This window comes from Crocodylus siamensis, chromosome 5 (assembly GCF_052110815.1).
Source record: "Crocodylus siamensis isolate JL-2025a chromosome 5, ASM5211081v1, whole genome shotgun sequence".
Lineage (NCBI taxonomy): Eukaryota > Metazoa > Chordata > Crocodylia > Crocodylidae > Crocodylus > Crocodylus siamensis.
Genome location: NC_143399.1, coordinates 121,895,345 through 121,917,135, shown reverse-complemented (window position 1 = coordinate 121,917,135; position 21,791 = coordinate 121,895,345). Strand labels below are relative to the sequence as shown.

The following is a 21,791-nucleotide window of genomic DNA, read 5'->3' as shown; positions in this document are numbered from 1 at the left end:
GCTGGTTAACTTGTGCTAAGTGCCCTCTGAGCACCTCAAAGTTATGCCACTTCAGACAAGGGTTACCTGAGCCATTCTACCTAGCTTGTGTTAGGTTAACTTCAGTCTACTGCATGGAGATATGCCAAATGCTTTTTCCACATGCTACTACAATAAGAGAGATGAGAACAAAACAAAATGTACCCTCATCTGACTCTTCCAGTGCCTCTTGTCCTATCTGAACATCTCTTGCACAACATAGATGATACAGTTCTACAAGTAACAAAACTGCAAAGCAGTTGTTAAAAGGTCTCTCACAGGAAGAAATAGTTGCACGTTTCTGACGAGTTGCAAACAGTGAAAGGTAAATGGATTCAGTAGAAAAATCAGGGCAAGGAGTTTGGTGAAAGGCATGCACAATGCTTCAACAGATAATATGATAAACAACTTTTATTATTCTTCTGGTATAATTTCATTACTCTTTTTGAACAAAAATAACTTCCATCTCTTATTGGTACTTAGGTATAGTCAGATTACTTTTATCCAATGACTTTAACCCATTCAGGCATTTAGGAATATTGAGAGGATATAATTTGGGTTAACTGAAAAAGAAACGTAGAGTTTAGTATCCTCAATTTATAAGTGATACTATAATATCTCTTATGTCATAATCTGCCTCTATTAGTGTCTCGACGGGTATTTCTGTATCCTGTTCTTATAACTGCTACTGAAGTAGAATCTACAATATCCCTGCGTAGCCTATTTAAGTGCTTTACTAGCCTTACACTTAGAAAGTTTTTCCTGGTATCTAAACTAAATTTTTACTGCAATTTAAGTCAATTCTGTCTTGTTCTACCCACAATTGACCATCCAAACTGATTTCTGTGTAACCATTTTATAACTTCTTACATGCTGGAAAACTGTTATCATGGTTCCCCTTAGTCTTCTCCTTTCTAGACTAAACAAACCTAGTGATTTCAGTTCTTTTGTATAGGTCAGGTTTTCTAAATGTCATTCTTGTTGTTTTCCTATGGACTCTTGCCAACTTGTCTACATCATAATACTCCAGCTAAGGCCTCTGAGTGAAGTAGAAGAGGAATTAAACATGTCATTCTCCATCATTAACTTCCTATCCACAAACAAAACATTAGTCATACACTACTTATATTTTCCTTGGTCTTGCTCTAACTTCTAATATATTTATAGAATAGTTTTTGTTATCTTTTATGTCCCTTGCTAGGTGCATCTCAATTGTACTTTGGCTTTTTGGATGTCACCAGATGCTTGTACCATCCTGTTATACTCATCATTAGAAATATGGCTAAGTTTATAATTTATGTACGATTCATTTTTAAATTTCAAGTCATTGAAGAGCCCACACTTTAGGCAGACAGGTCTGTTGCTAGGGTTTCTATCCTACCTTGCATCAGTACAACGTGCTCTTCAATATTGCCTCTTTAAGGAGCAACCAATTCTTCTGCACATTTTCCTATTAGACTTTCTTCCCATGGGATCTTGCCAAACAGTTCTCTAAGTTTGTTAAAGTCTTCTGTTCCTACCACCCAATGTTCCCTTCTTTTCCTTAGGATCATGAATTCTACTGTTTTGTAATCACTGACACTAAAGTTGCTTTCTGACTTCAGATTCTCAAGTCATTCCTCTCCTTTAATAAGTAGTAAATTGAGAAGAACCCAGACCCTGCAGAAAAAAATTTGATTTCCACTATAATGTAAAAGACTTGCTGGAGTGTTTGCTGTGCTGTATTACTTTCTCACCAGATATTGTGATAAGTAAAGTCCCCCCATAATCACCAGATGTAGTGATTTGAATGTGCAAATAATTTAGAATTAAGGGTGCCTATACATATGCTCTGACACGTTCAATTAATTAAGTCTGCCGAAGCACTCTAATAAGAACAGTTCAGCATGCTACAGCATCTTGTATATTCAGTGTCTCACTTTTCAAATGGTAGTGGTGCTTTAACGAAATCTCATCGATTGAGCTTTAAATCACCCCCACCACTGTTTTGAAATGTGGGCCGCTGACTACACAAGATGCTGTAAGCACTTTAATTAGAGCAGCTTCCAAGAGCCACTCTAATTAAAATGTGTGTGTGTGTCCCTGACTCTGGAGTACAGGTAGAGAGAGGTACCTTAAGAGCCAATGTCATTATAGGAAATGAGCCACATACCAGTGATCCAAAGTACTACAAGCGAATTACATGGTTGAGTTATCCGTGGGACCCAGACTAAGGAGCAGGCATCTTCTGAGGTGTATCAAGAAGATAGAGCCACTTAATGTCTTCACACACATCATTAAATCCCCATGGAATGTAAGTCCTATAGTAAGCTTAACTAGACCATGGAAAGCAGAGCACCAGCCACAGGTTTTGATTTAGAATGTGCCAACAGCACCCTGCAGTGCTCTGCACTACTGCTTTCTGATGCTCACCCAGTCTCCCATGTACTTTGGTACTTGACAGCATTTCTGCCCAGGGCACAAAAATTACTGCTAATATCTCTGCTAAGGAGGAGGTGGAAGAAAGAAGAAGAGAGATCTGCATAAAGAATTCTGGATGAATCAAAGTAGGTTATTTTTATGTTAAGAGACAAACTTTCCAAAATTCAAGTTGCATTTATTTTCATTGAAGTGTATGTCCATTCTTGAGCAAAGCTTGCTTGACAATAAACTATGCTCGCATCTTTGGACAAAGATGTTGAAAAGTTAAAGTGTTGGCAACATCACAACTGTGATTAATGATCATCTGAAAATGGCATATCTTCTGAAGTTAGCCTTAGAAACACAATGCTAATATAGTTTTTAACAGATCATCTTGTCTGTGCAGAATAAGCACTTGATCCCAAGCAATCCACAAGAACATATAGCTCTAAGGTGCTCTGCCTGTGGTCCAGTTTCCCAGTGTAAATTATTATAGCTGTCCATCTCAACAGAGCAATAGTCATGTTTGTATAATGAGTATGAAGTTGCATCCCACAATCCCATTTGAAAGATGAGTGTTTACTTCAAAATAGCCTTTTGCAAACAAAGATGGTTATGTTAAATGGTTTAGGTGGACAGTATATGGGCCTTGTCCAGTACTGTCTTTCTCACTTGGGACATGGGTATTGTCATACTGAATGAGACCTGAGATCCATTCAGCCCAGTATCCTGTCTCAGACAAAACTAGAACCCCATTGTTGGCAGATGTGGGAAAACGTGTCTACTGTCCACAGGTCTCATCCTATTATTTAGAGACTGACAGAAACCCTCAAGCACAAGATTTAATATCCCATGCCAAATTTTTGTTGTCATTAATTAATGTAACGTTGGTTATTCCTGATATCCATATACATATGCAGACCCTTTTTGAACTTTGCCAAATTCAGTATGATTATTTTGTGTAACATACTTCATGAAAAAGTATTTTCTTTTATCTGGTTTGAATTTCCTGTCTTTCAGTGCCATTGAATTTCCCTTGTATTATAAAACAAAAATATACACATCTATTCCTTCTCTCTCTTCTATAAATTGTTCATTATTTTTATGTACTTTATTCTGTCCTCTCTTATTCATCTCCTTTCTAAAGCTTTTCAGTCTATATTTACGGGAGATCTTCCAAGCTCTTGATCATTCTTATCGCTCTTCTTTGAACCCTTCTAAGATTGACAAAGTCCTTTTTAAGGATTCTGTGTAAGGCTTTTGATGGCTTGGACTGCTTATTTTGGAACAACAAATAGCCTAAAAAGGAACAGCAAAGGAAACAATGCAAGTCTTTTCTTACTGAAGAACATAGTTTCCTATAGTTTTGGCCAAACTAGCTAACCTAATTTATGGAGGAGAAAAAGGAAAAGCATAAAAGGATTCCATAACTTTTGAACGAGTTTAATAATTCAAGTCCCACAAATATATAATCCTCAAGGTTGATTTGGCTTTGACTTTTCACTTCTTGATCTCTGTCTTACATTTAAGATTTTCCTTTTATATTAACTATATAATTAACTGGATTAAAGCTCTTAGTTGTCTTTACTTAAATATGTGTACTATCATCAAAGTTTTGTTTGTATCATGTTAATTAAATACCTGATATGGAGGGCTTAGTCCAGTGAAAAAGAAAACCTATGAAATCTGAGAATGATTTAAGTCAGTCTAAAAAATACTGAATTTACACAATATCTGATTTCCTGTACTGTTCTATGTATTTGTTCGATACTATATTTGTACAATATACCATAGTCCAGCATTCTTGCCAAACATATGAGATCAAATATGGTAAATTACAGCTGTTGTTGAGGTCTGATACACCAGAAGAAAAACACAAGTCTGAAATTACCGAAACTTCATGGGAAAGAGGAATGGAGTTCCCAGAAATATACTAAAAAACGAATGCTTCACAGTTATGAAATGAGTTGGCCAGAGCTTTCCAAAAGCAGATGAAATATTCTTGAGCTGTAGAGGGTGTTTATCAGCTCCTTGAATGTTTGCTCAGCAGCTTTTTCCTCCAAAGTGTTCCTATTTAAAATTAAAACAGCTGAAAAGATGAGAATTTGTTATAATAATGTAACTGGATATTTGAGTTACACTAATAAACACTTTGCTTAAGTAACTGAACTGTTAACAGAAGCAATTCTACCATGAAAATGGTGATGTACCTTATCACATGAAAACCAAACAGTTACAGATTTGGGACCATGTATGGTTTTGTTTTATTCACTAGTGTAGAAGACTTTGTTTCTCGACAATGCAATGTCTATCATGTTTAGGTCATGAAAATAATTTTAAATGTTTAAACACCAGTTGCAGCAATGTTTTTTTGAAAATGCATCCAAACCAATGTAAGGTAGATGTACTCTCTCCCTGCCAGTTCATCTCAGTGGAGACAGAAAAGATTAACTTTTGAAATTCATTTGGAACTTAACACTGGTTGTACCTGAATATCAGCCCAATACATTTTGCGTTTCACCTTCAAAATGCTTCTTAATCATTATTAATTAATACAGACCCTGACTGACATGAGCAGGATCTTTAAATCACAATGATTGCAAACGGGGAGAAAAGGTTAATCAAATAGTTTACAGTTCTGGCTACTTAAAATTCTGTCTGTCTTTATTGGCAAGGCCAATCTGGTTTTCAAGAGCCCAGTGTTGTTCAGTTACTGTCTTGGACAGGAATTTTTTTTTTGCTTTAAGTGTTATTTCTTGTCTAATAAAATCCTGATCCAAGACTAGACCTGTTAGGTATTATGCTAATACATGTAATACTAAGAAGGAGTCACATACAATTTTAAGGCTGTAAGTACTGTACTGTACATGCCCTGCCCAAAGCCACAGATAAAATGATGTAGAGCCAGATTTAGAACATAAGGAAATTCTGTTTCCTCATCTTAGCCTCAGACCACTAGTTTGCCTCTCTCTAGTGAAGGACCATGTCTGGTATGCCTGGATATATCATGCCATTCTTAGCATGCTGCTGCCAGTGGTCACACTCCTTTGAGCCACAGCAAAGGCAGTTAGACAACAAGCAATTCCTTTTTGGTTTTGATAATGCCAGGAAATCTACAGTATACAAAAGTAAACCCCAAAATAGCCTGATGTCAGTGAGATATGTGACATCTTGGCCACCAAACTGAGGACAGAATGGAGTTTCTCCAAGAGCCGAAAGCATGACTGACTTTTAGGAGGGTCTTTTGCTGGGTTGTACATAGATGCCCACCTTCATGGAGCAGACTGTGGGGCCACAAATTTAATTACTACCTTCGTAATGAGTATTAAAAAAACTATTAACATTTGTATACAATTCCACAACATATATGGAATAATGTATCCTTGCAAAAGCCAAGTCCTTAAATAAGCCCATAAGCTATGTTCATTTGCAAACAACCTGGATGTGCTTATATAGCAGGCTAAGGATTATTTCCTGGTATTGAAATCAATAAAAATCTCACTCAGTTTAATGGGAATCCTGCAATTAGGGCACAGAGGAAACAGACACTGTTGGGTTTCTTAGGATACCCTTGTGCCTTTAGGGACAAACTCTGGCATCTCTATGTTAATTTAATTGGGTCTGCTCTGGACATGAGTTATTATGCACAAATAAGGGTTACAGCATCATACTTTTAGAACAAATCCTGCTTGTCTAATATGAGTTCTTCCAGGGAAGGCAGTGGGATTCGATGAATGAGAAATATAAGCAGGATGTAGCCCAGGGTTATGAAACATTACAAAATACAGAAATGAACACTACTCTCATGCCTTTGTCTGGGGTTTGTTCATTAAAAAAAAAAAGAGCATCAAGGATAGGAATGTAGAACTGGAAGGGATCTCCTGGGCATAGGGTCCAGTCCCCTGCATTCACATAAGGTTTTTCAAACAAGGAATCCCTAAAATTACCATTTCACACCCTCTCTTTCAACCACAAGGAACAATACCTGAAACTCCAATGATACCCTACAATCTGCTATGGATAAAGCCGACAAGATGAGGCTACTGCCAGTGCCCTACCACTGCACTGACAGGGAAACAGATAATAAATGTTCAGAAGACCCTAGAAAAAAGACCGTGTCTACAGAGCCACAGTCCATGCCAGTCTGACCTAGATGTAAAATTCCTCCCTGACTAATTCTGGCAATTGGCATGGCATGGAAGAGAAGAGCAAGAGCCTCTAGCCAGGGATGTCATGATTTTCTAAGTACTGCCCAGAGCATCAGCACCCTCCAGTTAAAAGTCCCCAGCCTTATGTCCCACTGCTTCAGAGGAAAGCAAAAAATGCCACCCTAAGAAACCAGTAGCGATAATAAAAATGCTGCTTGTCTGGGCTCTTCCTGCCAATTCCCTCCTGGCCCTAGATAGTGACCAGCAAAAGTCCCAAGGCACAGGATTACCAGGCACCTTTCATACTACAAGAAAGCTACTATATACACCCGAACTTGGAGATGGCACAAAACTCCACGTGTCATCCACTCATTGTTGACTCAGAACTCTCCTATATTCTATTCCATAAACTTAATTCAATTCAATTAAATTCAAACTTACCCTTATAGCAGTCCAGGATACTAATGGAGACATTTTAAGGCTATGTCATAAGGTAACAAAGAGGAAGGGAAATAAAAAGATAGTAACTGAGGCAAGTATTGCCTTATAAATTATTTTTGAAGATGTACTGGAAAACATTTGGGGTTTTCTTTATGTAACTGTTTAGGAACTTACATTTTTGATAGAAGAATACCAAAAATAGGAACAAATTCCAAATACATTTACTTTTCAAAAAACAGCCTAATTAAAAATCAGTTCTTCCTTTATTTTTCTGCCAAGACCTATTTTCAGGAATCTGTACTTCCCCTCAAGCAGCCAATGACATCTCAAGCACCTAAAACAAATACGGGGAGTACACTTAGGACTTGGCAGGTAAGGAAAAAAGGAAATGGTTTTCAAATATTTTTGTTTTAAAATGTGCTAGATTGTCATTTTTATATCCATGCACATTTCACTATTAATTTTGGCTGGTAAACAGTTCCTTTTGTAAAAGAACAACTTAGTTCATTTTTAATGATTTATAACAAAATCCAAATCCTGCAGAAATGCAAAGTCCCTGTGGACTTTGAGTTTATTACATAGAGGAAGTACACAGAAACAATCCCCACTAAAAATAAGGATATGAGGTATACCCAAACTGTGTATAAGTTTCAAGGGCAGCATATTTACAACATTAATTATATTAACTTGCTTTAGGGATGACAAATTATTCAAAATAACTAGTACCTTAGTCTCTGAGTAGCCACTTGGTTTTCACTGCAAGTATTGTATTCCAGGTTAAGTCAGTTATATAACTCGCATCCCCATAGTATCTGAATGCATTCCAGTAAGTGATGTGTCTGATATCTAGCATATCTGAGTTCTCTCATCCTTTCCTTTGCAGGTGGAAGTGTAGTCAGTAAAATATCTTGATTTGGTAGGGGTTAGAGAAGGCTCTAATCTTGAAGATAATTTAGTGCATTTTCAATTACTAATTCACAAGGAAAATATCTACTCGCTATGTTTATTGCACATTTTAAAAATTTGTATAGTAAAATTCATCTTTCAAGAGCACCTTTCCTTATCAACTGTAACCCAAATCCTCTGCACAGGTAATCCCACTGAAGTCAGAGTGAATGTCTGTCTGCTTAAAGAAGGGGTGTTTGCACCCTGGACAAACCTGTCAGGAGATTGGGGTGGAAGGAAGAGGCAGGCAGGGAGGTGCTGCTGAAAATTGTGGAGGGGCAGAGGTTCCAAGAGTAGGAAAGTGGGGTGACATACAAGTATTTGAGTTGAGGACTCTTTAAAGAGTCCCTGGATGCTGCCACCACTGCAAAAGCCACAATTTTTGCTCCTAGAGACCCTATGGTTGCTTCTGCTGTTGGGGTCTGTACTCTGTGGGAGTGGCGGTGGGGAGCATTTCTGGCACACCTACTAAGTTGGTGACCAGGGCTGGAGCTCTGTTGGCCCACCCCAAATTACTGGCTTAGAGTTAAGCAAATCCATAAGCAGTGTCAATTTTCACCACATTAGGAGGTAGTGTAATCAATTTCCCATTGAACTAATGACATTTTGCCTACCATGCTCCAGCAGACTCCAACATTGTGCATATCAGCATCTCTGTGCTGAAAAATGGCGGTGGGGCACTTTAAAGCTCATTTGATGAGCGTTAACTCAGAGCACCTCACTACTGTTTTTCAGCATGGAAATGCTGATACATGTGGGCATATTAATTAGCTGTGCTAATTAAAGCATCCCTCCATGCCCTTCCTCCTGCCTCCCAGAGCATGTCTATAAACGCCTTATGTGTAGTATTCGGCAGACTGGGGAGAGGACAGGTAATACTGTGGGAGGGAGCAGAGCAGCAGATTGGGCAGGGGAAGGGGATCAGAGTGGCACTTGGAGAAGTTGTGGGGCTAACTTATGGTACACCTGCCAAAAAGGTTGGCCCCTACTATTCTAGTTTTTGGGTTGTTATATAAATATATGCTAAAAAAAAGAGCATATTGCAAAGTTAAGTATTCAGATGTTAGGAACAGCCAGAACTAAGGTTGACCTGTTGTTCGTGTGTGTGCGTGCATGCATGCATTGTTGTGACAGGCTTGGGGGACCTGCCCCCAGCATTTGACACCCTGTAATGGTCAGACTCACCTACCTGCACTCCCTGGCCTCCATCACCTCCTACCTCTCACCTGCTGTGACTTGATCTTAAGGTACATAACTGGGGAGGCTGCCTCCAGAGACCAGGGTAGACTCTTTCTGGGTACCTTTCCTTTTTTGTACAGCCCTCAGGACTTCTCTGCCCCCAGATTCCAAACTGGGTCTCCTCTGCCACAGACTCCACTGTATTTCTCTTTTAAAATGATCCTGTCTTAAACCAATACTGAGCCTCTCAGTCCCCCCCAATCCTTGTCTGAGCTTCCACCTTCCTGGCTTTGATGCCCTTTTCCTTTGGGTGAGTCCCCTCACCCCAGGGTCACTGCCTCAGACCCTGGGCTCCTGGCCTCAGCCCCTTCTTGCTCTGTGTAGTGGCCCCTGGGGCCCCAATCCTGGGAAGGCTGCTCTTGCTTGCTGTCCCACCCCCTAGAATCCCCAATCCTGGGAAGCCAGATCTTGCTTTGCATCACCCTGGGGTCCCTGACCCTTATAGCACTCTATATTGAGTGCTCCTTAAGCACCCCTGTGGCCTCTACACCTCCCTTATAGCCACAACTTTGGTCTTCTGGTGCTTAAACTTACACACGCACGCAAAGTTTTAACCCTCTTGTTGCAACTCATTCCAAGCCCTGTCAGGAATATAACAGTTGCCCCTGTCCTCCCAGAGCTGACTTGATCCCCCACCTCCCAGAGTACATACTCTTCCATAGCAGCCAGCTCTGCCCTTACCTCCTTCTCCTACAACCTGCAGATATAGACTGCCAGCTCCAACTCAGAGCTGGACTTATATACAGAAGGGCTGTGTGAAATTTCGACAGCTGTTTCATTTCGACACTGTTTCAACTCGTTTCAAGCTCAAAACAGCAAAATCAAAATGAAACAAAAGGCTTTGAAATAGCTTTGAAACGAAGGCACTTGCAACGTTTTGAAAGATTTCGAGTTTCAAAGCTGGGCTTGCTTGCAGGGAAACAAAAAGTAAGGAGAGGGAAGGGGAAGAGAGGGGAAGGACTGCCCTCGTATTGACACGTGTAGCTGGTCAGTGACTGTGATCCTTCCCTGAGGTCTCTTCCAAACCCAGTACTCTGGGGGAGAGACGGAAAAACAGCACAAAATGTGTTGTTTGAACCGAGCTTTCTGTGTGCTTTCACACATACAAGTGACACAAGTCTTGCTCTGAACAGTTTGAGGTGTAGTTGCCCAGAACCCCCTGCACTGATCTTCTTGAAACTTGGCAAGCTTCGTGCCCTCAGAAGGGCTACCATCCCTGCAGTTTTCACCCCCTGGCACCTTAACAAACACACATAGTCACACATGTCACGAGTTTTGCTTGTCAGCAGTTTGAGGTGCAGGTTCCCAGAAAACCCTGCACCTATCTCCTTAAAACTTGGTATGCGTTGTGGCCTCAGCAGGGGCTACCATTGCTGACATGTCCATTCAAATCAGGAAAGAAATGGAAAAGTTTTAGGCATTTTTGTGATTCCCCATTATAGCCTTTGGGGGGAAACGTTGAAACGCATCAGAACAGCGAAACATTTTTGACAAAATGGAACGGCGCTTCGAAACAGTGAAACAAAATGCTGTTCCTTTGAAACGGCAAAATGGAAGTCGAAACGAAACAGTGCTGTTTCTCACAGCCCTAATATACAGCCAAGACTTGACCTTTCTGGTCATCTGACTGCTGTCTTTGAAAATGAGCCCTGGGGTTTCTGTTCAGCCTAACAAGCTGTTTGGATTCCCCTGCTCAGCTGCCCTCTCTGGTTACCTAGTAGTTCTCGGTCTCAAGGCCTAGGTCCTTGCTGTTGTAAGCTTTCTTCTGGCTGCTTATCAAAAATGTAGCAGGCCCCAATTCAGCTATCTCCTGCTGAATGCTTTAGCCTGCTCCTTCCTTCCCTTAAAGTAACAGGAGCCCCTGGTTCCCTGTTACAACTATGGTACCATTTTTAATCACATCATCACATATTATTTTTCTCCAGAAGCCATGTCTCATGGCACAGGTAGGATAGTGTTCTAGGAAGGAACTGGGGCAGATGGTAAAAGAGGCCACTGTCTGTAAGACATCTGCATCATTTGTTATAGAAGCTGCAAGGCGCCTAGTAAATGAAGCAGGAAATTGCAGGAAGGGAAAGGACCATCTCATGGTTAAGACAGCTCAATTCCACCACGGACAATCAGATTTTGTTCCTTACAGTGCTATAGAGTTTCTGAGTGAAGTTAACCTTAAGCCAGACTTAAACTAAAATGTTCACCAGTGGCCACTAATTGTACACTCATCATTTTCTAGGTATTCTAGAATGTGAGACATTTGAAACAGAATTCTAGAATGCAGTGTTCTTATGAGTGTAAATGAAGTCACTTGGATTAATAGTATGAACACACAAACAAACCATGTGCTATAAATCAGATAAGGCTCTGGAAATTATGAGGCCTTACAGGACTACACTTAGGCACCCCAAATTAGTGGACAGCTATGGCAGTTTTGATTATGATTTTTCTTTGGCTCAGGTCATCATAAATAAAGTGAAATTAATACTACCTCTTCAGTTCATTTAGTCTATAAATGAATGCCAGAGAAATACCCATGAAGAAATTAATAATTAATAACTATTTGGTATAATGTTTGAAAGGCCTATAATAAGCGTTGGGACAACATGAATATGAAAGGGTATGTATGGGGGGGGGTGTGATACAGATATATATATATAACAACCCACTCTGCTGCCCCTATCTTCCAACTCCCACAAGTACTCTCAACCTATACCCATATTTCATTCCCCTGCATTCCAGTGTTCTCACTTCCTCCTTTTTGTCCTTGCTGCCTCAGTGCCAACAGGGAAGAATCTGTTTTCTCAGTTTCTGGTTTGGGAGTCACTCTGGCCCCAAGCAGCCAGGAGAAATTGCAGGTAAAATTCTGCTCAGCTCCTGCATGCCTCTCTTGTCTTTGGGGCTGGTGAATGCAATCTTGTCAACCCAATCTGATGAGTGAGGCTCAGTCATCTTCAGTAAAGACAGAACATAAAGGTGCAGAAAGAAGTGACAATTTTTGCCTGATCTGGCCACAAAAAGTGGTTTATAGCTATGATCAAACCCAAGTGCACACCTGCAAGCTGTTTAAAAAATGGCCGTTTGAGTGAAAATCCAAGCTCTCATTACATGGGAGTTTCAAAACATACCATCTTCTATAACTTGTGTCTGCACTGCCTCCCAGCTTGTCACTGTTTTCAGAGGGGCAAAGGGAGCGGAGGGGGTTCAGTCTGGGGTTTTTTCAGCCCCTGCTGGAGGGTGGTATGGGTGAACTGGAGCCCCCCCACCTCGGGGGGGAAGGGGGAGGAGCTCCAATACACCAATCCACCCTCCAGCACTGCTTGGAGAACCGCTAGAACAGGGGTAGGAAACGTTTTTGGCTGGAGTGCTGAAAAACCCACAAGGTCTACCTTGTAAGATGCCAGAGTGCTGCCATGCCAAAAAAACAAAACTGGGGCAAGGGATACATGACAGTACACACTGTTATTAATATAGTTAATAATCATAAACATTGCTTTGTAAAATGGCAGCTGGAAGAGAGTGGGGGCTAGGTGGGAAGCGGGGGCTGCCCCGGGGCTCCACAGATTTGGGCCGTGGTAGATGGGCAGGGGCACAACCCAGCCCAGCCCAGCCCAGCACACAGCTCCGCAGGGATGGGCCGCAGCCGCAGCCGCCCTGCCCATGAGGGGATGATGCCCGGCTGCTGGGCTCAGGAGGCTCCCAGCTCTGGGCTTGGCCTCACTGTGTGCTAAGCACAGTATAAGTGAGGCAGAGCTGCCCCTGGTGCTGGGGCCTGGTCATGGGAGCCCCCTGGCTCCTGGGAACAGCCACCACAGGTGGCGCTTGGGGCCGAGCCAGCTGGGAGCCTGCAGCACAGCGGCCCTGCGCTGGCTCTGGCCCATGGAGGGGAGCTGTGGGTGGGCAAGGCCAGGGCCTAGGGCCAGCCCACAGCACCTTCCCCCATGGCTGTTTCTCCCTGCATTGCCCAGACCTGCACCCCTCACCTGTGTCCCAGTGCTGACCCCACCCTGGTGCAACGGAGCATCCGTCTGCTCAAACCCCCGTCAGATTCACCCACTGGGAGCTTCCAGCATGGTGGCCCAGTGCAGCACCTGCCCAGGCCTCAGCCTCGCCCACCTGCAGCCCCCCTCCAGGGACCAGGCCAGGCTGGGGGGGTGCAGCCGATGGAAGGAGTGGGGCTAGCAGAAGGCAGACTGCAACCTTGCTGTGTTCTCCTAACTCTGCTGCCCGTGCCTGCCCTGGTGCTGGGACCTGTGGCTGCTCCAGAAAGCCTGGAACAGCAACTTAAAACACTTTTTTTTTAAACAATTTCCTTGCAGGCCTCCTAGCATGCCAGGGAAGATGTCTCTGTGTGCCACTAATTGGCACTCATGCTGGAGGTTACCTTTTCCTGCCCTAGAATAAGTTCCCTCTGCTCCCTTTCCCCTTCTCATTCTGATGACAGGGAGAGGCTGGGAGGAAGCAGGGGCCATTGCTAGGGGAAGCCGGCTGCAGGCTTCCAGCCAGCAGCTAGATTCCCCTCCCTCCTGGAACCAACAATGAACTTCTGTTTGGTTTGGGGGATCACTGTAACTTGGAACACTTCCTGCAAAGCATTCTCAGTTGCAGCAGGGAGCTGCACTTCTGTCTGCACCCCATGAGAATTAAGTTGTCAAAAGTCTCTCCTGAGCATGTGTAAATTGCAGTTTTTCAAAGACTGTAATTTGGCCAGAATTAGGAAAGTTTTCACAGAAAAGGGCAAAAGCCACATCCCTGACAGAGACCTCTTGTCTTTCAAATCTTAAGTTCTTCCTGCAGGTTCTCAGCCAAGTGGTTTTAAAACTGATTTTAACATTGGTCTAACAATCTGTTGTTTCCCTACACTTGTGTCCAAGAAGGGTTGAAAATCAGTGAGGCAGATACCCAACATAGAATGTTTTAGCTCGTGAAACTTGGACTAAATGATAAGCAACTGAAAACAGGGTCTGTGAGTTGTATCAGACCTATGAGCTCCGTCTGTAGAAAGATTATGAATATTAACTGTTTTCTTTTTTTAAATGTTTCAGGTTCTTTGAATACATATTCCTCTATAAAGACGCAGTGCTGTTTCAGATTGAACAAGTTACAAAGCTGTGCTCAAAAATTGCTCTGACTGAGCCATGGGATCCTTATGATATTCCTGCCAATTCAACTTACGAAGATCAATACTACATTGGAGGACCAGGAGATGAAATTATGGTACAGGAATGGTCTGATAGAAAGCCAGCCAGGAAGCGTAAGTGCTTCCTTTTGTTTCAGCATTAAAAAAGTGCATTTCTTTTACTCAGAAAAATACACAATTTTCACCCTTACACCTAGCATTGACTTTCATATTACCACAACATTCATACAAAGGAAACATAAATATCTAGCATGGCTGGTATATCATGTTACTAGTGCTGTATTTTATTAAGCAAATGTCTTGGATCTAAGGAGGATTAAATATATTCAGTTGAGTCATTTTCATCCTACCATATTTCAGTACAGTCTTTGGGATGAACCCAGAATTATTCATGAGAGAGTTCAATAATATAAGTAGAGGTACAATAAGTAGAGTGTTACAAAGTCAAACAAATTTAAATGTAGCATGCATATATACTCATCTTGAATTTTATCATAAGTTCAGTATGTTATTTTTCAGCACCATACACTCTCACCATACACTGAATTTTCATTAGCCAGGAAACTGATAGTTTCCCTCTCTTTTCAATCTTAGTACTGCACTTGGCAGTTGCATGCCTGGCTCACAAAAGGAAATAGGCAGAAGTTTCAAAAGGCACAGGGTGTTAGGTTTTGGATGCAGAAACAGTCGGTAGGACACTGGCTTCCATCTCGTCTATGGTTTAGACATGATCTGGACAGCTTATAGTCCTTAAAGCCTTTGAATTTAAAATTAAATGTTTGGTATTATGCAGTTAACACAACACTCATGGTCATGACCAGCAGATAAATGGATTCGCTTGCACTGAAGTATTTAGCTAAGGGGAATTTTTTTTTATGTCTGGAATAAAAAAATGAGAAATAAAACAAACAAAAAGATTATTACAACTGTAACTAGATTGGATCTTCCAAAGTTATACAGGAGATGCATAATCAACAATGCCAAGAAAATTGTTATTAAGATACAGTGTTTTTGGATCATTTACAGTATTTATTATCCAGATAGTATCAATTTTCTATTCTTGAAAATATTTGAATATGTTCTGACATACTTTGTATATTCAGGGTATTTGCATAAGTTTTGTATGGCAAATTTTAAAGATTGCAGTGTCTTGTTCTTACTTCTGTATCCATCCCTCAGAATTAATTTGGCTTGGAATTGGCAAACTGCAGGTATATTAAAGTTATGCTGTTTTAAGTGGATACCCAAAAGTACATGACTAGCATTTTGTTTTTCATTCAGCTTTTAAGAGTCTGATTGTACTAGCAAGAGCAGGTTTCAGGAGGAACCTACAGATCATTTTGAAATGTCTGATTCTTTTTTTTTTTTTTGGCATTTTGGGTTTTGGAGAGGGATGTTGAACCACTGATGACCTTATCAGTCTTTTTTGAGGTGGCCTATATACATTTTATGTCATCACTAGAACTATTTTCATAATGTGGTTACTGCACAGCACGTGACACAATTTATAAGGGCAGAAAATAAGTATGTTTGGCTGTTGTTTCGATAAGAGCAAGTTCATGCCGTAAAAGGGTTAGAAAAAAAAAGATCACTTACAAGGGTTTGTAAAATGAGGAGATCCCTGCCTTCAGCATATTTTATATTTTTAAACCTATGGGGGCTGGATTCTATTTTTGTAATAAGGAATTATCAAATGCATAATGCTAGGATCTGAATATATCGTAATGGATATGGGTGGCTGGCTAGTGGTTATGTTCAGGTGTCTTCCTTTCCAGCTCTTCGAAATTAATATGTAATGTATACTAAACACCGTCTTCTTGAGCAGGGAGACAAAAGGGAATCAAAGCTCTGAAATGTCTGCAGAAAGTATGACTGGCTTGTTTAAACTCAAGGTTAAGATAGAGCCTGCAAATGGATTCAGTCACAGAGAGTAACATACACATCTGACTACAAGGACTATAACTCAGCTAAAAAGCCAAGACAGAGTCATCAGGATTAAAATTCTCTTAATTCTCAATTTTAGTCATACCTGTGAGTTCAGATTTTTACAAACTATTTGATACAGACAGTAATCAATGTTTTATACAATCTTCAAAACTCCAAAAGTGTTTTGCAGGGGAGACATTTTTCAATTACTACTTTACAGAAAAGATGTCTATTCACTTTGTTTAGTTATGGCACTTTTGCCTTTCAAAAGCACCTTTCATATGAACTGTAACCCATATCCTCTGCACAAGTAGGTTCCTTTTTAGATTCCCACCTCTAATTTGGTGAGTTTTCACATGATATGAACAGACAAATTACCTTTGTTTAGAAGGCAATGGGGCTTAAAATAAAGCTAAGTTACTGTGGTTTAATGTTTACTTACTATGGGGTAAGAGTGGGCACACAGACAGTTGCCATATATCAGCGACTTCGTAGTTAGCTTCTGCCTATTTTTATCTTACTGCAATTTATTTGTTTGTCCATAAAATTATTAATATCATTAGGACTATTGACAAATGTAAAGTTAGGCATGTGAAAAAAGCACCTTGTGCAACTGGAACAGACTTAAAAACGGAGGGGTAGGGGGAGAAAAAGAGGCAGGCAAGAGATGAAAGATACTCTGAGGTGTGATCTGCAACAGTAGGTCAGTGAAACCTACTCTAGATCGCAGAATATATGAAGCTGCATCTACAGAAATACTGGCGTCAACAATGACAACAGTAGGTGAATGGACCTCCAGTGGTTAGAGGACCTGAGAGAAATAAAAGAAGTCCCTGAGTTAACTTGGAGTAAAACCATAACTTTAAAAAAAAAAACAGGAGACAGCATTTTCCACCTCAAGAGACAAATCAGTGGTGGAGATTTATCTCATGCCATGGAGCAAAGGTGGAAGTAGGATCCTTTTGAACAGGATCTTGAACCGGACAGTGCCCCAGTGGAGATGCCAGGCTGATGGGAGCTGCAGTAATGAAGGTATAGGTGAAGATTTCCATAGGGTGCAGGCAAAGTGAAGGCTCTTGTGGACAATGCTGTAAAGGCAGATGATGATAGGCAGATTTGCAAACAGAGGGGTGGTGGGAGAGGTAAAATTTAGGGATTAGGATGATGCCGATATTTACACAAAGCATGAAGCATACAGGAGGAATTAGTTAAGAGAGAGAGGAGTTGAAGTTTGTGTTTTAGAAAGTTCTTTATATTTCCAAGACAAACATGTCTGTGTTTGAGATAGTTAGCTGGAAGAAGATGAGAAGAAGGCCATGTTTGTTTGAATTAAAGATGTGGTAAGATATGGACAGCTGAATATCATCAGTATAAAAGTCATAGTTTGGAGTTAAGATGGTTGGAAAACAGGAAGGTAGAAGATATTGGGTACAGAAGAAGAGTTCTGGTTTGAGGGAGACATTTTCACCAATGGTTTGACAGACAAAAGGAGAAACATCGACAGGAAGAGTTAAAAGCTACAGTAAGTTCCCAGAGCATGGTAACAGACAAAAGCCTTTAGTCTTAGAAAAGGGGATTATGTCTGAGATTGCATTAACTACAGGCCTATGACAATGGTTTCCAAATTACAGGCAGAGTAAAGTACAGTCATACCTCGTAACCTGCTAGGCTTCAGGTCCAGGTGGGTGGCAAAATCCATAACTTTTACCCAGACTAAGTTTTCTTTTTTCATGCAGAAAACTCAACATATTGTGTTATTTATTCCTTTAGTATAAATAATTCTGTTGGACACTTGAATTTCATGGGGATTTTTTTCCATGACAAATATTTTTTTTTTAAATAAAACTGAGGGTGCCGAATGTGTTTGGAATATAGGTAAAATTTTGGGGCCAGAATCAGGGATAGCAGTCAAAAACACGTGTATGTGGAAGATATGGAAGTGTTACTTAGAAAAGCACGAGAAATCTACTTATCTGATTACTAGTATGAAAAATGGACAGTAAACTTACAGGACTTTATTAGAATAAAGGAAGTAAAATGGGGAAAATTAAAATGTTTCAAAAGACAGGACAGTCAGAGATTTGGGGAAGGGATTGTGAGTATCAGAGTCAGGTAAATAGAAGAAACAAAGAAAATACTGACATCACATGGAAACAAGGGTCAGGAAGGAAAAGGGGTCAGTGAAAATAGTATTTTGCTTAAAGCTTGTTATGAGACTGGCACAGAGACAGGAGAGATGAGCAGAGGAAGGTAAGTTAATGAGAGAGAGTAAAAATACATAAGGAGGAAATAGTGGCCAGGAAATATGCCAATATTAGACTGAAAGATGGCAATCTGAATAAAATGTCCTTATAATCGGAGATTAAATGGCTATCAGCTGAACCTAAAGCAAAACTGACCTGTGCTGTTAGAATAGTAGAAATTGGGCTGTTCAGAAGTTGCTTACAATGTGTGTTCTGTACACAGCTTTTACAAGCTGCTCCACCAATTCCATGTATGCGTATTTGAATATTTTATCATGAAAAAGCAGGAAAAACACTCATCTTCCACTTACTTCTCCATTAAGGTTGAGATTTTTACAGATTAAGGCCCTCTGCTGCTTTGGGCTGTTTTGAAAGTCCAAGCCTACAAGATGTTACGTAGTTGAGGAAAATCTATGAGCATTCACTTAAAACTTTAACAATAACAACAAAAATAACAATAACTCGTTTGTGTTTGTTCTATAAAATAGATAAACTTTGTGCTTCATTTCAGTTGAATCCTGGGTTGGAGTTTACACAATTAAGGACTGTTACCCAGTACAGGAAACCTATACCAGGAACTACAGCGTGACAACTTCCACCCGTTTTTTTGATCTACAGCTGGGTATTAGTGACCCCTCTGTGTTTACCCCACCCAGCACCTGCCAAGAAGCACAGCCAAGATGGATGAAAGATGAATGCTGATTATGGATGTTGGCTGCCACAGCAAGCAAATAGTAATGAAAGGGATGACAATTAATAATCAACTGTTGACATCTAACTTGATTTTCAAGCTGATTGTTGCTCTTTTGGGAATCATAACATTTTTGTTTGCAAGGAAACATACCATTTAATTGAGTAATATGTATAACAAAAAAGATCTCTTTATTTCAGTTGTTCCCTACGTTAGACTCTCTTCAGCGATGCACTTGCTGTTGTAGAGTTTCCACTAAAGTTATGTTTCTAGATACTGTTTATTTTAATTGTGACTAATTTTTAAAATATTTTATTATTTAATTTTCCAGGATGACAACACAAAAGTATGTTGTGCTCTTAACATGTAAAAGGAAAAGCAGAACATTGTTACTTATGAAGAGACTGGTATGCAGTGAGGTTAGCAAAAAGTATCGTGTGCTGAACTGTAAACACAAGATGGCCCTTAAGCAGAGTGTGTCAGAGAGATTAAATATGATCTCTTGGCTTCTGGGTTTCAATTTTTGAGGGTTTTCTTCCTTTTTATTCTTCAGAAAGGTAATAGTCAAGTCTTTGGTTTGTTTAATGTTTTCCTAAGAAACCAGAGTAACTGTTCATATAGCACTAATATAAAATTTGTAGAGAGTAAAAAACCAAACTTTTCTTGTATTTCCTAGTCCCAGAGAATCTAATTAGACAACTTTTTGGTTCTTTACATTGCTAATACATGCTTTGTCAAGGCATTATTGCTTTTAACCTATGCAAAGAGATTAATATATAGTGCACTCTAAATTGCTTTCATAATCCGTAACTCCTATTTTCAGAAGTCTTGCCTTTTCAAGGAGTATGAAAGGCTTTATAATTTCAGGTAGAAGTAAAAGCACCTGTTCCTGTCACCTGACTAGGCAAAATTAGATTTATATATGTACAGCGCCTCACATTTCATTCAAGTGAAAGACCTGTGTGTGTGTGACAGATTGGCGGGGGGAGGAAGAGGTTTTTGAAATGCCTTCTGCATGGTATGATTACAGTGTGCTAGTATCTAAGCATAATGACAATCTTGCTTCTGTTTGCACCTACCCCTTTGATCACTGAGAATGTTTGGGGTTAGATCAGCTTTCCAAGGCCTTATCCTCTACAGCTTTTTGCTGGTGGGAGGAAGGAGACCCTAGTTTAACTTTAAATAAATAAATAAATACATAAATAACATCCAAGAAGCCCCAAGAACTGCACTTTTATAGCCATAAAAAAAAGCAAAAGAAGATCTGCACAGGACATTTCAAATGATATCAGTTTAATGGCCCCACTCTTTATGCTTCTGCATTTGTTATAAATACATCTATATTCCACAAGTTTAAGATTTTATTTTTTAATTAATAATATATTTATAGATATATTTTTATTTCCTTGCTAGCATTGGGTTTTACCTTACTCTGCAAGTTGTCCTGCAATGTAAGGGTTAGTTGCATTTAGTGTGAGTTGGGATGTCAAGCTATGGAGCTGGAGTTAGGCGTTTAATACTTTCATATGAGGTATCCTTTCCTAGGACAATTTTCTTAAAGACAAGAATAATCTTGTGCACAGTGAGAGAGGGACTCTTGTTAATACAATGTATAATTTCTTAACCAGATGCACCATACCTAACAAATACCCAAATCATAGAGTCATAGCCTAAATCATTTTAGGAAGAGAGCAGTAGTAGGTACTTTATTAGTTTCTCAAACCTTAGTAGATTTTTATCACTTAGAGGGGTAGCCCAATAGATGTGGTCTGAAACACTGCTTAGTGTACCGAGAGAAATATTACTTGGTGTAATGCCTATTGCACATACCCGTGTGAAAAAGCTAAAATATAATGTTAATTATAAAAGTTTCCCAAATATAACATTTTCATTAGAAAAAGGATTGGTTTAGCTATGAATTTAGTATGCATTCAGTCTGTGTGATCCTTCTGTATTTTTGTGACAACCTAAATATGAACTGTTTACTGTTTTTATTAGGGCAATGATTAACCTGCATTTCTTAACATATGTTTCTTTGAAATCTGGGGAATGTAACAAACCTGGCTAGCAAACATGGAACTGTGATACTGTATCATTTAGGATGATTTTGTTGTGGTATAACAAATAGCTGTGTGATCTGCAAATATGCATTATTTTCTGTTGACTATTATGTGATCTTTAACAATGATGCTGGTGTTCCTTGAAATATGCATTTGCAGAACTCTACAACAAAAAATGCTTTTAAAAATATGCTGCAGTGATATCCAGGGTAATTTTAGATGGCAGGATGGGTACCCTTTAAAACAATGTCTTTGTATTTCCAAGTGCTTCTCTATAAAGTCAATAAAAAGAATTGTCAGAGAAAAAAACAAAGGAAAAAACTGTGGGTTATTTTCTCTGTTTTAAATTAGCCACTTACTGACCACAAGAATTTGCCTAGTTGATTAACATTTACTGTAGCAGAGGCATTTGGGCTGGACTTTCTTTGACACTACAGCCTCTTTAAATCACTGTAGAAGTGTTAGGTGCTTAAGTAATGGAGAGGAAACTTAATGTAAATGATAATCTACTGCTTTGTTCATAACAGCTTCCTTGGGTAGAAGAAA

The 21,791-nt window shown here is 39.9% G+C and overlaps 1 protein-coding gene across 1 annotated transcript in view; it reads left to right on the top strand.

Moving 5' to 3' along the window:
* EPDR1 (ependymin related 1) overlaps positions 1 to 21,583 on the top strand; it is a 48,962-nt gene extending 27,379 nt beyond the window's left edge. The window contains exons 2-3 of the mRNA XM_090050112.1: positions 14,231 to 14,439; positions 19,006 to 21,583. Coding sequence (XP_089906238.1) covers positions 14,231 to 14,439; positions 19,006 to 19,196 — 400 coding nt within the window. The 3' untranslated portion in view covers positions 19,197 to 21,583. The remainder of the gene's footprint in view (positions 1 to 14,230; positions 14,440 to 19,005) is intronic.
* The last annotated feature ends 208 nt before the right edge of the window (positions 21,584 to 21,791 follow it).